The 16,022-nt window shown below is 57.1% G+C and overlaps 2 protein-coding genes across 3 annotated transcripts in view; one reads left to right on the top strand and one right to left on the bottom strand.

The window, feature by feature from the left end:
- The first annotated feature begins 159 nt into the window (after positions 1-159).
- Positions 160-4,786, top strand: CHPF (chondroitin polymerizing factor). Its single transcript, XM_019741804.2, has 4 exons — positions 160-473; positions 1,519-2,092; positions 2,594-2,773; positions 3,092-4,786. The coding sequence occupies exons 1-4, from the start codon at positions 160-162 to the stop codon at positions 4,349-4,351; spliced, it is 2,328 nt and encodes a 775-aa protein (XP_019597363.2). The 3' UTR covers positions 4,352-4,786.
- A 168-nt stretch (positions 4,787-4,954) lies between these two features.
- The window catches only part of ASIC4 (acid sensing ion channel subunit family member 4), a 22,594-nt gene continuing 11,526 nt past the window's right edge, over positions 4,955-16,022 (bottom strand). The window contains exons 2-10 of one of the 2 annotated variants that reach the window (XM_074313894.1): positions 10,961-11,105; positions 10,736-10,863; positions 10,325-10,547; positions 9,811-9,867; positions 7,693-7,846; positions 6,502-6,593; positions 6,348-6,427; positions 5,976-6,080; positions 4,955-5,790 (exon numbers count right to left, since the gene is read on the bottom strand). In XM_074313894.1, coding sequence (XP_074169995.1) covers positions 5,677-5,790; positions 5,976-6,080; positions 6,348-6,427; positions 6,502-6,593; positions 7,693-7,846; positions 9,811-9,867; positions 10,325-10,547; positions 10,736-10,863; positions 10,961-11,105 — 1,098 coding nt within the window. In that variant the 3' untranslated portion in view covers positions 4,955-5,676. The remainder of the gene's footprint in view (positions 5,791-5,975; positions 6,081-6,347; positions 6,428-6,501; positions 6,594-7,692; positions 7,847-9,810; positions 9,868-10,324; positions 10,548-10,735; positions 10,864-10,960; positions 11,106-16,022) is intronic. The other variant, XM_019741805.2, reaches the window with a different exon arrangement.

Here is a 16,022-nt window from a genome sequence, read left to right as displayed (position 1 = left end):
TTCGACTCGGGCTGCGGGCTCTGCTCGGTGGGGAGGGAGCGGACCCGCCAACTTGGCCCAGGCCCTCCGGATCCGCCCCCTCCCCGGTCCCGCCCCCTCGGAGCTTCCTCTGGCTGCTCTGGAGCTGCTCCGCGGCCCGGGGCCCACGGTCCGGGCGCCATGCGGGCATCGCTACTACTGTCGGTGCTGCGGCCCGCAGGGCCCGTGGCCGTGGGCATCTCCCTGGGCTTCACTCTGAGCCTGCTCAGCGTCACCTGGGTGGAGGAGCCGTGCGGCCCAGGGCCGCCCCAACCCGGAGACTCTGAGCTACCGCTTCGCGGCAACACCAACGCGGCGCGCCGGCCCAACTCAGTGCAGCCCGGAGCCGAGCGCGAGAAGCCCGGGGCCGGCACAGGCGCCGGGGAGAACTGGGAGCCGCGTGTCTTGCCCTACCACCCTGCACAGCCTGGCCAAGCCGCCAAAAAGGCCGTCAGGTAGGGATCAGCCCCGCCAGCCCCATCCCCTAGGCACCGGCCGACGTGGGCGTGCTGGGGAGGACGCCGGGGGCCGGGTCAGGCTCCGGAAGGAAGGGACTGGCTGACCAGGAAGTCTTTGGGCCCCGATAACTTCCGACAGCCCTGCTTCCCCGGGAGCTGTGGAGCCCATCTGAAGCCCTCTCTGGGCCCAGTCCCGGCCTGAGATGCACTTGCCCGCCTCTGTGCTAATCGGCCCGACCCCATGGTCCCCCAAAGATCCTCTTAGCTCCCTGGCTGGGATGTTGGGTTTAGAGAAATTATTGGTATGTAGAGTGGATTTACAGAGAGAGGGAAAGAGAAAAGAAAGAACAAGGATTTACCTGTATCTTTTGTTCCTGTGTGGGATACCTCCGGGTGAGATTAGTGGAAGAGGAGTGATGTAGCCAACCCATTAATGCCTCTGTCGATAATTTGAAATAAATTTTCCTAAGTAACACTGAGTTCAAATTCCAGTTCTGTACCTTAATCTTCTGTGTTATGGAGGGTAAGTTACTGGAACCCCTGAGCTCCAGTTTGCCCCTCCCCCAAACACACTCAATACGCCTTTATGCCATATATTCCATTACATCATTTATGTGATGTATTTGTTGTATAATGGCATATTTATATAGAAATAAGTACTATATACATGATGTGTAGAGTACCTATGAGCCAAACATTTGCCAAAATGCTTTAAATAAAATCAACCCCATTTTTCAGATTTGGCTACTGAGGCTCCAACAGGTTAAATAACTTGCTCAAGTACACAACTACTTAGTAGTGAAACTGAATCAGACACACAATATTTTTAATATCTGCATGGATATTGCCATCTCCCAAAAGCACTATGTAGGTAAGGCTATTTCACTGAAATCCTTATGACCCCTGAGAGAATTGTTATTCTTATCCTATTCATAGGTGAGGAAACAGACCCAGAGAGGACATGACCTGCAGGAGCCTATGTATGCTGCCTCCTACCCGCCCAGTTGTCTTTTTGATAATTTTGTGCCGTCTCCTCCCCTAGGACTCGCTACATCAGCACGGAGCTGGGCATCAGGCAGAGGCTGCTGGTGGCAGTGCTGACCTCACAGGCCACATTGCCCACGCTGGGCGTGGCCGTCAATCGCACGCTGGGGCACCGGCTAGAGCGTGTGGTGTTCCTGACAGGCTCGCGGGGCCGCCGGGCACCATCAGGCATGGCTGTGGTGACACTGGGCGAGGAGCGACCCATTGGGCACCTGCACCTGGCACTACGCCACCTGCTGGAGCAGCACGGCGACGACTTTGACTGGTTCTTTCTAGTACCTGATACCACCTACACCGAGGCTCACGGACTGGCGCGCCTAGCTGGCCGCCTCAGCCTGGCAGCCGCTGCCCACCTCTATCTGGGCCGGCCCCAGGACTTCATCGGCGGAGAGCCCGCCCCAGGCCGCTACTGCCACGGAGGCTTTGGGATACTCTTGTCGCGCACACTGCTGCAGCAGCTGCGCCCCCACCTGGAAGGCTGCCGCAATGACATCGTCAGTGCGCGTCCGGATGAGTGGCTGGGACGCTGCATCCTGGATGCCACCGGGGTGGGCTGCACAGGCGACCACGAGGTGGGGAAATAAGCTGCCCCACTGGTGCCTCCTATCTGAGCTTGTGCACTTCCCCTGAGAGGCAAAGGGGTGGTTGGCGATATAGGCCTGGGTTTCCATGACAGTTCTGCACTTTTCTATGCCTGTGACCTTGGGTAAATTACTGAATTTCCTGAGCTTCAGAATCTTCATCCATACCAATGGGAATAATTATCGCTAAGGGTTGTTATAAGGATTAGAAAGAAAGGGAACCTTGCACATAGTAGGTGTTTGCTATTATTTTATTTGAGCACCCAGACAGCTCTGAGATAGGATGCATGCCCATTTCATAGATGAGCTAGCAGAGGCTTGCCCAAAGGTCACACAAGCTCGCAACTAGTCAAGGTACCTAAACCCACATCATTCTGACTCCAAGTCCACAACAGGTCATAAGATGGGGAGATGAGCCATACACTGTGAGGCGAGGTGGGGAGGCTGTCCCATCATTCTCCCCATGTGGACCCCTTCTCTTTCTCACTGCAGGCAGTACACTATAGCTATCTGGAGCTGAGCCCTGGGGAGCCCGTGCAGGAGAGGGACCCTCGTTTCCGCAATGCCCTGACAGCCCACCCTGTGCGTGACCCTGTGCATATGTACCAGTTGCACAAGGCTTTTGCCCGAGCTGAGCTGGAACGCACGTACCAGGAGATCCAGGAGTTGCAGGTATGGGCCAGGGAATGGGGGGGGGCAGGTCCTGAGAGGTCTTAGCCCGCGAAATAATAAATGAACACTGGAATCACAGAACACACCAGTCCTTGTTTGTTTATCTCTTTTCTGAGAAGCCCCCCCTGCCCCGAAACCCCTATTTTAACTCTCAGGCTGCCTCCATCTGTGGGAATGCTAGGTGGGAGGCCCTAGGAGGGCAGAGGTTGGCAGGGGACTGGGGACCCATCGTGAGTGGCACCTGCTACCTGCCCAGTTCTCCAGCTGTGTGCTGGCCTCTGGGGTCTCTGTCGCTCATAGTCTGTTTCTCCAACCCAGTGGGAGATCCAGAACACTAGCCGCCTGGCAGCTGATGGGGAGCGTGCAGCCTCCTGGCCCATAGGCATTCCAGCACCATCTCGTCCGGCTTCCCGCTTTGAGGTGCTACGCTGGGACTATTTCACTGAGCAGCATGCTTTCTCCTGTGCTGATGGCTCTCCCCGCTGCCCGCTGCGTGGGGCTGACCGGGCTGACGTGGCTGACATTCTGGGGGCAGCCTTGGAAGAGCTCAACCGCCGCTACCACCCGGCCCTGCGGCTCCAGAAGCAGCAGCTGGTTAATGGCTACCGACGCTTTGATCCTGCCCGGGGTATGGAGTACACACTGGACTTGCAGCTGGAGGCACTGACCCCCCAGGGCGGCCGCTGGCCCCTCACCCGCCGGGTACAGCTGCTACGGCCACTGAGCCGCGTGGAGATCTTGCCTGTGCCCTATGTCACCGAGGCCTCACATCTCACCGTGTTACTTCCTCTGGCTGCGACTGAGCGTGACCTGGCCCCTGGCTTCCTGGAGGCCTTCGCCTCAGCAGCACTGGAGCCTGGTGATTCTGCAGCAGCCCTGACCCTGCTGCTCCTGTATGAGCCACGACAGGCCCAGAGGGCAGCCCATGCGGATGTCTTTGCACCTGTCAAGGCCCACGTGGCAGAGCTGGAGCAACGTTTCCCTGGTGCCCGGGTGCCCTGGCTCAGTGTGCAGACAGCTGCCCCCTCACCACTGCGCCTCATGGATCTGCTCTCCAAGAAGCACCCGCTGGACACGCTGTTCCTGCTGGCTGGGCCAGACACAGTGCTCACGCCGGACTTCCTGAACCGCTGCCGCATGCATGCCATCTCTGGCTGGCAGGCCTTCTTTCCCATGCACTTCCAGGCTTTCCACCCGGCCGTGGCCCCACCACAGGGCCCGGGGCCCCCGGAGCTGGGCCGAGATACGGGCCACTTTGATCGCCAGGCAGCCAGTGAGGCCTGCTTCTACAACTCCGACTATGTGGCAGCCCGTGGGCGGCTGGCAGCTGCCTTGGAGCAGGAGGAGGAGCTCCTGGAGAGCATGGATGTGTATGAGCTGTTCCTGCGCTTCTCGGGCCTGCATGTGCTGCGGGCCGTGGAGCCAGCGCTGCTGCAGCGCTACCGGGCCCAGACGTGCAGTGCGCGGCTCAGCGAGGACTTGTACCATCGCTGTCGCCAGAGCACGCTTGAGGGCCTGGGCTCCCGCACCCAGCTCGCCATGCTGCTCTTTGAGCAGGAGCAAGGCAACAGCACCTAACCCCACCCTGCACCCCTGAATCCTGGCCTGGTGGCACTTCTCCCCCAACCACTTAGAGCCACCTGCCAGCCTCTCTGGACAGGGCTGGCCACAGCCTCAGACCCCAGGGCAGCCCACTGGCCCCCTCTCTCTGGCTTTGTGGGTCCTCAGGCTCAGGACAAGCCCTGGGGAAGGGGCCCTCAGAGCCACCTCTTTCTGCCCCAAACCCAGTCTCCTTGCCCCCTGACGCTGCTGATTCAAGCTATGGCCTCAGTATTTATGCAGTACTCTGCCTGACGCCAGCGCTGCCTCTAGGGTCCGAGTCCTGGGGGCTGGGCTGTAGATGAGTTGTTGGGGAAGAAGGGAGCTAAGAGAGGAGGATGGGGTGTCTCCCAGCTTCTCCCTTCTATACCCCTGGTGAAGATCCCTGCCTTTAATAAACTGGCTGAGTGTGGACTGGTGATTCTGAGTTTTTGGAAGGCAGGCATGGGGGCAGGAAGGGCTGGTGGTGAGGATGGAGGCTCCCTGCCCTGGCGGGGCCTGGATTCCCTTCTCCCGGCGACCACGCTGTGCGTGTACCTAGCCCTGCTCCATCTCCTAGCTCGGTCACACAGACACACAGAATTCTTTATGCCGCTTTATTCCTAATTTCATCAGCACTTTTTAAAACCAAACTGGAGGCAAAGAGGCCTGAGAAGGCTTCTTTCCTCACCCCCAAGCTCAGCCAGGGTCTGAAAGGTCTGCCTGCTCCCTGCGGGGGGGTGGGGGGGGGTGGTCTTGAGGTCGGGGTGGGGCAGGGGGAATTGGGAGCTGGGCCAGGCCTGCTGGGCCACCGGCTCCCCCTGCCAAAAGGGGAGCTGGGCCTGGAGAGGAGTAGGAAATAGGCGTAGACGAGTAGTCCTGACTCCTGGGGGCCCACCCTCTCCTACTGACACTCCAGAGCTGGGACCCTGGCTGCCCCTGAATCATCCGCCCCCCATAGACCCACCCCCACCCTGTCCTCCCTAAGTATATACAAATGTACAGAGGGTTTCACCCCTACCGGGGTGGGCCACTTCCTCCACCTCCCTCTCATCTCCCCTCCTGTCCCCTCCACCAGGGCCCATGGCCTGCTCTCCAGCCCTCCCTGGGCACCAGCCTTGGGGTGGGGGGTGTGAACCCCCCATGGAAAGCAGCTGGTGCCAGGGTTGGTGAGAACAGGAACTGAGTACATCTGGTGAGCACCACCACCTCGCCCTCAGCCCTGGGCTGCCCCCCGGCATTCTGTCACAGAAGCAGGAGGATACTACACTGGGGATTCAAGGAGGGGTCCCAGACTCCTGGGTCCTTTCAGACACAGCATCATCTTAGCAAGCAAAGTCTTCAAAGAGGCCTCCTGGGGGGCCATGCGGGTGGTGGTGGTTGGGGAGCAGGCTGCTGGCTCCCCCACCTTCAGCCCGGCCTCGGCTTCGGCAGGGACTCTGAAAGGTCAAGAGGGAAAGAGTTCAAGCCATGCCCCCAAGCCTCATACAACCAGCCTTGTTCCCTGGCGCAGAGGCTCCAAGGGAGCCCTGGAACCCCTCCCATGGGCTGGTACAGAAATCATGGCAGGTATTCAGGCCTGGGAGAAGGTGCTGGATGCAAATTGTGTAGGGCTCATCCTTACCTGCTCCTTCAGCTCCTGCAGCCCCAAAGTGGAGATGCCCCCTGTGGAGGTCCGCAGAGGGGTCTTGGGACGACGCCACACCCGCTTCAGTCGGTCCCAGGACACCTAGGGGTCCAGGGATAGCAGCAGCTCAGGAAACTTGGTAGAGAACTGGCTGCCCAGCACATTCGCACTAGACTCCCTGACCCCCCACCCAACCCCTTCTCCTGACTCCTGTAGCCAGTCGGGGACCCAGGCAAAGAACGCAGAGCTTGACTTCCCAGCCCGACCAGCCTCACCAGCAAGCCCGCGCCGCCCCCTGCTTATCCCAGAGCCCCTCTGCTCATTGCCCACTCGCTGTCGGGGTGGCCCCCGCCAGGCCCTGCTCCTTGCCTCATAGATGTAGTCGAGGATCTCCAGCAGGGTGAGGATGCTGGCCCCAATGAATAGGCCCATTTGGCCCCCGAGGTCCCCTGCAGAGCAGAAGAGCAGAGTCAGAGGGAGCAGGCTGCGCTGAGCCCCCCATGGCTTCGGGGCCAGATCTCACCCAGCAGGGCTGACAGGCCGTAGGCTGCTCGCTGCTCCATGGCCTCGGAGGTCAGGGCTTCGAAAAAGACGTCTAGGACCAGGAAGTTCTCCCTGTGGAGACAGAGAGAGGGCGTCTACGTGGGACCACCTTCCTGAGGGGGCGGCTCGCAGGGACATCCCAGGTCCAGCAGATCCTGCTCTGAGACCCAGGAAGCTGGTACCTACCCTCAGAATCCCACAGCCTGTGAGGGGAGGCAGCCACAGATGCATGCTAGCTTCACACTCTAGGGTCAGCCAAGGGCCCCGGAGAGCAAAAATGCCTACGCCTGCAGGATTCCCTCCTGCCTTCTCTAAAGCAGCAAATAGTGCTCGTGTTGCCTCACCCCTATACCTCTCTAGAACTTTCAGTGGATCCCTATTGCCCGAAGTCCTCTCCAAAATTCCTCTTCCTGACTTCCAAGACTGCCCATGATCTGTTGCACGGGGCCTTCTTACCTGCTTCTCGTCCCCCTGCCACACAGGCTGGTCTCCACATCGTTGCACAGTTCTCTGACTGGGGTTCTCCTCTCTCCTCCTCTCACAGACCCAAATCTGGGGTCCTCAGAGGCCCAGCACACACCTCCCCTGCTTCCCCTACCCCATGCGCATTCATCTCTCCTGGGGCCTGAGAAGCAGTGCCACACATCACACATGGGTTCATCCACACATTGTAGGCTTTGTGTCACAATCACCCCTGTCCCCACAGGACCCAGCCCTGGGCCTGGCGCCCAGAGGACACTCAGCATTTATAGATTGGCTGCAGGCTCAATGCAGCCCCATCTGCAGGCCGCCTTATTTCTCTCCAAGCCCTTCCAGTTTCTCTCCCTCAGCACAGCTTTCACGCCACATGCATTTAACAGCTCCCAGGTTGCTCGGGGAGAAAGACACGTAGACAGAGAGTTCTAAACCAACGGGTACATGCAATGACGGAGATATGTACAGGGAGCCATGGGGGCTCAGATGAAAGGCACTTGGACCAACCAGGGCTTCCCTGGAGGTGGAGACACAGGATGCGACTGGGAGGATGGGTTAGAAAAGGTTTATGAAAGGCATTCCTGGCAAAAGACTCATGATCCCCATCTTCACCATGCACCAGGCCTGTGGAGGGTGGCCTTCACCACACACACGCATGCGCGCGCACACACACGCTCTCACACAAGCACACACATACCGTATGTAGGTCTCATTGCGGTTGTACTTCCTGGCCAGGTACCGGGCTGAGCCCCTGTTGGGGATCCTGACCATGGAGATTTCTTTCCCGTAGCGGGTCAGGTTGCAGGGGGTAGGGCAGAAACACGGGCCCTCAGAGCCCCCACCCAAGGAGTCTGCAACACAGAGGCACCAACTGCAGTGGGGGGTGGGTGGCCCAGAGGCCCACCAGCTGCAATGAGGAGGCAGAGGAGCTGTCCTGAGGCGGCCACATCCACACGTAGGGCCTTTACTGGCCAGCCCTGGCACTGCCTAGAGGAGGCTGGCTGGGGGTCTCTTCCTGGATCAGCTTCGATTTACCCAAGAAAGCAGGTGAAGGCAGAACCACCCCCAGCACCCTCCCACAGGCTTGTCCCTCGGTCCCCCAGCCCCTGGGTCAGGGAGATCCTCATGGCTCAGAGGGAGGGCACAGCCCATCCACCAAGCTAATCAACCATATGAGGCCTCAGACACACAGGGACTTGGAGAGGATGCTGGGATGAATGGGTGGGTGGGTGGGAGCATGGATGGATGGATGGATGGATGGACAGATGGAAGTGAACAGGATGTGTGTGCTCAGTATGCTGGGTTTTCTCTGTTCGCCCCTTCAGATCCACTTTCCATTCTCCTCAGCCTTCCTCTGAGCCCTGGAGGCTGAGCCCTGCCAAGTGTATCACCTAGACTCCTTTGTCCTCTGGCTTTGGGTTGGGTTTGGCCCATGGGAGGCCCCAGCAGGATCAGAAGGCATGGAGGGGAGAGATGCTAGGGTATTTCTTTCCCTGGCTTCCTCACTGCCAGGCTATAGTTGGCAAAGGCTGCATTCCTCCTCTTGTGCCCACAGCTCCTCTCCGTCAGCCTTCTTGGACAGTCACAGCTCTCTCTCTGGGTTCCAGTCGCGCTCCCTTCCTTTATCCTCCAGGCCTGGGAAAGGAAAGGCTTCCCTGGTGTTGCTAGTTCTGTGGAGTCTCACCATCTCTTATGGTTCACTTATCCCTGCTCACACTTCTGTTCCTTCACGAAACACTCTTCAATCACCCTTAGATTGACGCGGTGGGTACGTGGGGCAGGGAAGTTTTGATGGGAGCTACTATCTCAGCATCTCAAACCCCTTACTTCTCTCCCCTCCACGGCCTCATCTCTGGATCACTACACTTTTCTTCTGACCAGTCACCCTGGTTCTAGTGTCCATCCCTACCTATGTATTCTCCACATCTAATCAGAGTCATCTTCCTAAAACCACACAGCATTCCTGCCTGGCCTTGAGCCTTTGTTAGCTTCCCAGAGCCTCTTCTACTATTCCCCTCCCCCTTCTCTGTTCTCTGACTTCCAGCCGCAACTGATCGATCATTCAGTGCCCCACACACCCGCTCTTTCTGGCCACAAGGTTTTTAGCATGTGCTGTTCCCACTACCTAGAACATGTCCCCCTTTTCACCTGGGTGACTCTTACGCACTCTTCGAGTCTCAGCTAATCTGTCACATCCTCTAGGAATCCTCCCTGCCTTCCCAGGTAGGGCTGCACACCCTCCCTGGGGCCTTGTAGGATCCCTGAGGTTCTCTACCCGAGGACTAACACAGTGCATCATAAGGCCTGTCCACAGCCCTGCCAGGCAGTGAGCTCTGCAAGAGCAGGGCTCTTGTTCCCAGCTCACCTCCAGCACCAGGGCAGGTTGTAAAAATCTGTAGAATGAATGAATGAATGAATAAATGAATGAATGAATGAATGAATGAATGAAGTGCAGATCAGGCGAGACCTATGGACAGACTAGGGTTTGCCTTACCCACACTGATAGCCAGCAATGTGTTTTTCCTCACAGCAAGAAAGGAGTCATTTCACTTCCCAGCAGAGATAAGCTCATTTGCTGAACCAAGAAGCCTGGGTTCTCTGCAACACCCCCACCCTGCTGCCTCCACTTACCCAAGTGTCCACACCTGCAAAGGTCCGCAGACCCCTGGAAGTGTGGGGTAAGGTTCAACCCCCAGGAAGAACCCCTCCCCCAGGGAGAGACTGGGAGAAGAACCGAGGAAGTGAGGAGAAAGGTAGACAGAGAGATGAAGAAGAGGGTGATGGAGAGGCAGGGCAGGGAGAAGGCAGCACGAACCCAGTGTGTGGTCAGCACATTCAATGTAGATATTTGGTGGGCAGATGGTCTCGTTGCCTGAAAGGAGAGAAGAATATTCCTGGAGTCTATGGTTCCATCCCCTCCACCTCACCACATTCCCAAATGTGGGCACCCCTGTACATGCACACACATGTCCAAAATGTGCGTGTTTGTACATACCTGTGTAGACCTGAGTGTCTATATGCTCATGCATATAAGCATGAAAGTATACACACACACACCGGCACACAAACATGCACGCCTGCATGCACGCACGTATGCACACATACTTGTAGGCATGTGTTCAAGCACATGCACACCACCCCCACCAGTCCACAGGTACAGTGCAAGTGAGCACATGTATGCAGATACAATTTAACATGCATGTGTGCGTTCCATGTGCACATGTGAAAACAGGCATAAATCCCAAACAAACACATGTACATTCAATTGGTATAGACACGCACACGTGTTGTACCCATGCATCTCCCGTGCATCTGAGCAGTGCTCTGACCCTGGAAGTTCTGGAGCCTGGCAGGGCAGCACGGAGGGCTGGCGGGGGTGGGGCGCCCACCTGGCATGTGCACCATCCGACAGTGGCAGCGCTGAAGCACGGCCTCCTTTTCACAGCGCAGCCGGCAGGCAGACACACTGTAGGCTGAGTAGCCCTGAAGTTCAGGCTCCCTGAGGCCGTTCTCTGCCCGGCAGTTACCCCAGGGCTGGGGCAGATAGGTCAGCTGCAGAGGTGGGCATGATGGTGTCATGCCCAGGATGGCCACCCCGTCCTCCAGTGCCCACAGCCCCAGGAAACTCCATGGGTGGGCAGGCAGGCTGTGAGCTTCAGAGGGCTGGTCTGGTCAGCATCCCCTCTGAGCCCAAAGGCCCATCCCCATGCCCAGCCCAGGGCCCAGCTGAAGGTGTTCACCCGCTGTTCCTGGCAGGCCACGAAGGTCTGGAAGCCTGGGGACACGCCGAAGCCCAGCTGATGGATGTAGGGTGGCTCCTCTTGGCTGTGGATCTGCACCCGGATGCCAGCCTCAAACGATGTCTCATCTGCACAGTGGAGATGGAGACGTTTGGAAAGCCAGGCCAGGCCGATGGCCCCAACTGGAGTCCCCAAGGTGGCCCTGCCCCTTTCCTGCTCGCATACTTGTCTCTCTCCAGATGGGCAGGTACTCCTCCTGCTGGATGTCCAGCATGATCTCCAGGCCGCTGCCCATGCCCCCTGCCCGGCTGGGAAGGGAGCTCTGCGGATCCGCGTTGAAGGTATAACACTTCCCATAGCGAGTATAGACCTGGGCGGGAGAGAGACGAGGAGGGGCGATGAAAGGAGGGGCTAAGACTGCTCCTTAGGCTTAGGGTTCCCTGTCCTCCCTGAGGGGCTCTAGACCTGCCTGGGCAGCCCTGCCCTATATCCCAGCAATCAGTCTACAGCCCAGAGCTCTCACCTGAGCTCCATCTTTTAGGCTGACATCTCCCTTAGATGATTAAAAGGCATCTCCAGCTTAACAAATCAATAGCAGAACTCTTGACATCTTCCCAAATCCTGTCCCCCACCATTTTCCTCCTCTGAGTAACGGGCCCCACTATCTACCAAGTTTCTCAAGTCAGAATCCCTGAACTCCTTCCTCATCCCCCACATCCAATCCAGCAGCTGTCCTGGGCAAATCTACTGAAATTCTATGTAGAATCCATCCACTCTCCTTCCATGTCATGTCCCCCCTTTTCTCGTCCCACTTTGGCCTTGGCAGTGGGCTTCTAACTGGTCTCCCTTCAGTCCATTCTTGCCTCTCCCTCCAGGCCATTCATACCGAAGCCAGAGTGCTCCTTCTAAAATATATAGATCCAATCAAGTCACCTGCAGGTCTTAAGCCCAACAATGGCCTTCCATTTCCTGCGGAAGAAAGCCAGACTCCCTCCCTAGCCTGCAAGTCTCCACATGATATGACCCTTGCCTCGCTCTCCTGCCACTCCACCCCCAGGTCTCTTGACAAATTCAAACTCATGACATGCCTTCCTTCCTCAGACTTTTGTTCATGCAGTTCCCTCTCCTGGAATGCCCCCCCCCCAAATCTTGGCACGGCCAGCTGTTCATCTTTTAAGCCTCAGGTTAAGTATCCCTTATTCAGAATCACACTCACCACACATGTTGATAGAATCAACCCATCAACGTGGTGGTTTGCTCAAAGTACTTATCAAGACCTGAGGTGATCTTGTTTATCTATTTGTCTGCTTGTTCAATGTTCACCTCTCTCCCTCAATAGAGTTTATGCTGCACAGGAGCAATGAGTCTGTCTGGTGTCGCCAGCATCTGGCCTAGTGCCCGGGCGAGCGCAAAGAACGCTTTAATAAGCAGTTACTGCAACACTGAACGAAACCCATCTCCTTTCTCCTCTGCGGAGAGTTCTCCGGCATGGACACCAGATGGCGCTGGCGCCCCGGGGATGGAAGTCGGGGCTGCCACAGGGAGGTACCGTAGCTGCGGTGGGGATTTGCAGCAGCTGGGGTGGGGAGGAGGCTGAGGGAGAGGCGGAGGCAAGTCCCCCCCCCCCCCCCCGCCAGGTTCACCCCACAGAGACGAGCCCCGGGGTCAAACCCATCACAGGCAGCACCTTCCCTGGGGGCAAGGGGTCGGCGCACTCAATCACTCTCTCTCAACTCCCCCTTCCCTCTCCTTGGGAACATTTTCACACTGGTAAAAGCTGGGAGAAAAGGCATGAGGAATGTTAGGGAAAAGATATTTTAAATGCCTCGATTCAGAGAGAGGGTGTAGAAGAGAGAGGGGCTGGGTTGAGGGCAGTGGGAGTGAGAAGTTCTAAGAACTGGGGGGCTGGGGGCGCCCTTGTGGGGCAAGGTTAAATTGCCCATCCTCCATAGGTTAATTGCCCTGTGGATCCTCCCCTCTCTTACAGTTCCTCTATAACCCAAATACTCTACCTCAGATCCCTAAAACAAAAACAAGCACCATGCAGTTTACAAAACATGGCAACATCTACTGCTATCCCATTTCATCCACTCAGCAACCCTGGTATCAGGTAGGTTGAATTAGCCAGATGATTACAGACAGGAAAACCAGAGCTCAGAGAGGTGTTATGACTTGCTCAAGATCACACAGCTAATCAGTGGGAGAGGTGGAACTCATGTAGAGGCAATACACAACCTATTCCCAGTAGGTGCCTGCCGCCTTCCCCCCACCCCAAGCCCCAGCTCCTGTTTCAGCCCCACTCAGCTGAAATGAAACGGTAGTGTGATCAGACACCCATCACCTTGTCTGCTAGCCCTCCTTTGTTTCCACTCCACTCCTATCGATATCTTCCTCACTCTTCTCCATATTTGCGGCCTCTCAATTTCTCACTTCCTCACCTGCGTCTCCCCTCCTCCTTCTGCACCCTAACCACCTTCTGGGTTTGAGTCCTGATCCTGTCTGTATCACCCCTGGCCAACTCCCTGCCGTGTGTCCATCTGTGGGTCAAGAGTGGGCGACACTGACAGTCACAGAGCACTCCCTCTGCCCCAGGCACTAGGCTAAAGGCTCTCCATGCTCTTTCCAATGGCATCCTCACAACCACCCTAAATCCTAAAGATAAGGAAACTGAGGCTCGGATGGGTGGGCTGCTCTGCCAACTCCAAGATCAGTGCTTCTCAAACTTCAATATGCACAGCAAGCACCAGGGGATCTTATTAAAATGCAAATTCCGATTGTATAAACGTGTTGGGGTCGGGCAGGACTGAGATTCTACATTTCAAACCACCTGCTGGTCTTCAGACTGCACTTTGAGTAGAAAGGCCCTCGATGAAGGGGGGAAGAATCCAGCAAGACAGCCTCAGTCTAGACCTGTGCTCTCCCAACATGTCGCCAGAAGGAGAGAAACCCTGAAGGGGGGCTGGGTGCAAGATTCCTGGTGTGGGAAAGGCAGATGGGGGGAATATGTAAGTATTTGCCCCAAATCTCAAAGCACCCACCCCCTTCCTGTTTCGGGCCAAGAAGATGTTGGAATCAGCTTTTGCTGATGCAGCCAGTTCTGAGCTTACGCTCCAATTGAGACGCTAAACAACACATGGGCTGCGTGGGGGACCCAAGTAGTGAACTGCTCACTCATGTCCCCCAGCATGCAGCACCACTCAGCAGAGCCCTGAATGCCAACAACTCACGGTCTATCTACTGTTCAGCCTCATCCATGGTACTGTGGACTCCCTGAGGCCAGGAGCCCTGTTCTACCATCTTGGCATCCCCAGGGCCCAGTGCAATTTGCAGGAGGCATGAGGTGAAGGGAAGGAGTACAACGGTGAACACTATAAAACATCTCCATTTGTAGCAGGTCCTATGCTAGGTGTCTTTGATCTATTTTCTCCTTTGAGCCTCTAAGACAACCATGTGAGGTAAGTATTGTTGCCCCCATTCAATGATGAGGAAGCTCAGAGAGGGACAGTGACTTGGCTAAGGACACACAACAAGTAAATGACAGCTGAGGTTCAAGCAGAACTGAGCCTGATGTCAAAACATAGTGGGTGCTTATAAAACACCTGGTGGGCATGCAGTGAATGAATGACCGGTGCAGATTCCTGACCCTGAGTGGGATTGGGGCAGCCTCCCTACCTGATACCTCCCACTTGGACACACAGACACATGCTGCATGACACTCAGCCCAGCCCTGTGCAAGGCCAAGCCAATGGGGAAGGCTTTGGCTCCCATGGCTTTGGAGGACAGTGGTTATCTGGCACCCCTGCCTTGAGGTGGCTATGCAGAGTTGGGGATGACAAAAGGAGATGGGTAGGACTCTGGGTCTGATGGATATACGCTGCAGAGAATGGACAGGCCAGGCTGGCAGGACCAGGCTACCTGCACAGCCCGTCAGGCCCAACTGCTGGGGAGAGCCGAGCGTTGCTCAGGAGATGGAGACGATCCCTGGGTCAGGCAGGCAGTGGTGGGTGGAGCCGCCAGCTCCTAAGTGGCAGAACTCTTGTGGCAGCACAGCCCACAGCCTCTTCCATGGAGACGGCACGGCCACTCAGCCACCAGGTCCCACTGGCTGTCCACTGCTCTCTCCCTCTGGACTGGTCTGGAAGGAGGGTGTGTGTGCGGGAATTGACAGTCCAGGGCTCAGCTACAGAAAGGGGCAGTTTCCAGAACGGGATATACCCTGATGGGTTGCGCTCTCCAGATCACCCACCACCTGCCCTCAGCCTCAGGACCCTGTCCCCATCTCGGACCCCACCTCCTCCTTTAGTCTGGCCCTCCCTCCTCTCAGCCCTCCCTTGCTCTCTGCCTTAGCTCCCAGGTCCACCACCCTGGCCTTAGGCTGAGCCCATGGCCTCCCAGCGTCCTTCTGGACCTAGGTGGACAGCTTCTTGATGAGAATCTGTCTGCACGGCATGCAGACCCTTGAACCCCTCCACCACTTTCCTTCTGGCCAGCCTCTGCCTGTCCCCCATTAATGTTAGCCTGGACCTGCCCTGGGTTAGTGTGTCTTCCCAGCCTCTGTCCCCTGATCTCAGACTATCTCTCAAGTCCCTCTCTATCCTCCAGGCCTGTCTGTCCTGGGCATCTGATCGATTATCCATTTGGCCTATTTCTCTGTCCCTTGCCCTCCATCTCCCTGTCCATCCCCAGGGCCTATGTCTTTCCCTCCCATTGGCCTGGCTGCCCTCCCAGCTTCTCTGTTCCTTTGCTATCTGCATCGCCATCCTGTTTGCTTTCCTCTCTGTCTATCCCTTAGTTTAGCTGTCCAGTGTCTGTCTTTTGTCTTCCTCCTAGAATTTTCCCTGGGCCTGCGGCCAACCCCCCCCCCCACCCCCACCCCCGCCAGGAACTCCTCCCCTGGTGCCCTACCGCCTTCTCCCTTCACCCCCCACCCCCAGGTCTGCCCCAGATAATGATCAGGGGTTGAGAAAGATCTGAATGGTGGCTTTTCTCATTCCCTTGAGTTCCATCTATTCACAGCTCCCATTTGGCTGGCTGGCTGGCTTGCATTCGCCCCCACCCTTCCCCAGCCCCTCATCCTCCCTGCAGTCATGGAGCCCACAGGGTTAACAGGCAATTAGCAGGTCCAGGGCTCAGAGCTTCCAGGGAGAGGGCCTGGCCTCCAGGAGATAAGGAGCAACCAGAAGCAGCTGAAGGCTGGGCTAATCCCAGGGCTAATCTGCAGCCTGGCCTTTATCTCCACTGCCTTCTGGGCACCCTGCCTCTGCCAAGGCCCTGGCACCTCCCCCCC

The sequence above is a fragment of the Rhinolophus sinicus genome, linkage group LG01, assembly GCF_036562045.2.
Source record: "Rhinolophus sinicus isolate RSC01 linkage group LG01, ASM3656204v1, whole genome shotgun sequence".
Classification (NCBI taxonomy): domain Eukaryota; kingdom Metazoa; phylum Chordata; class Mammalia; order Chiroptera; family Rhinolophidae; genus Rhinolophus; species Rhinolophus sinicus.
This window is presented reverse-complemented; position numbering and strand designations above follow the sequence as displayed.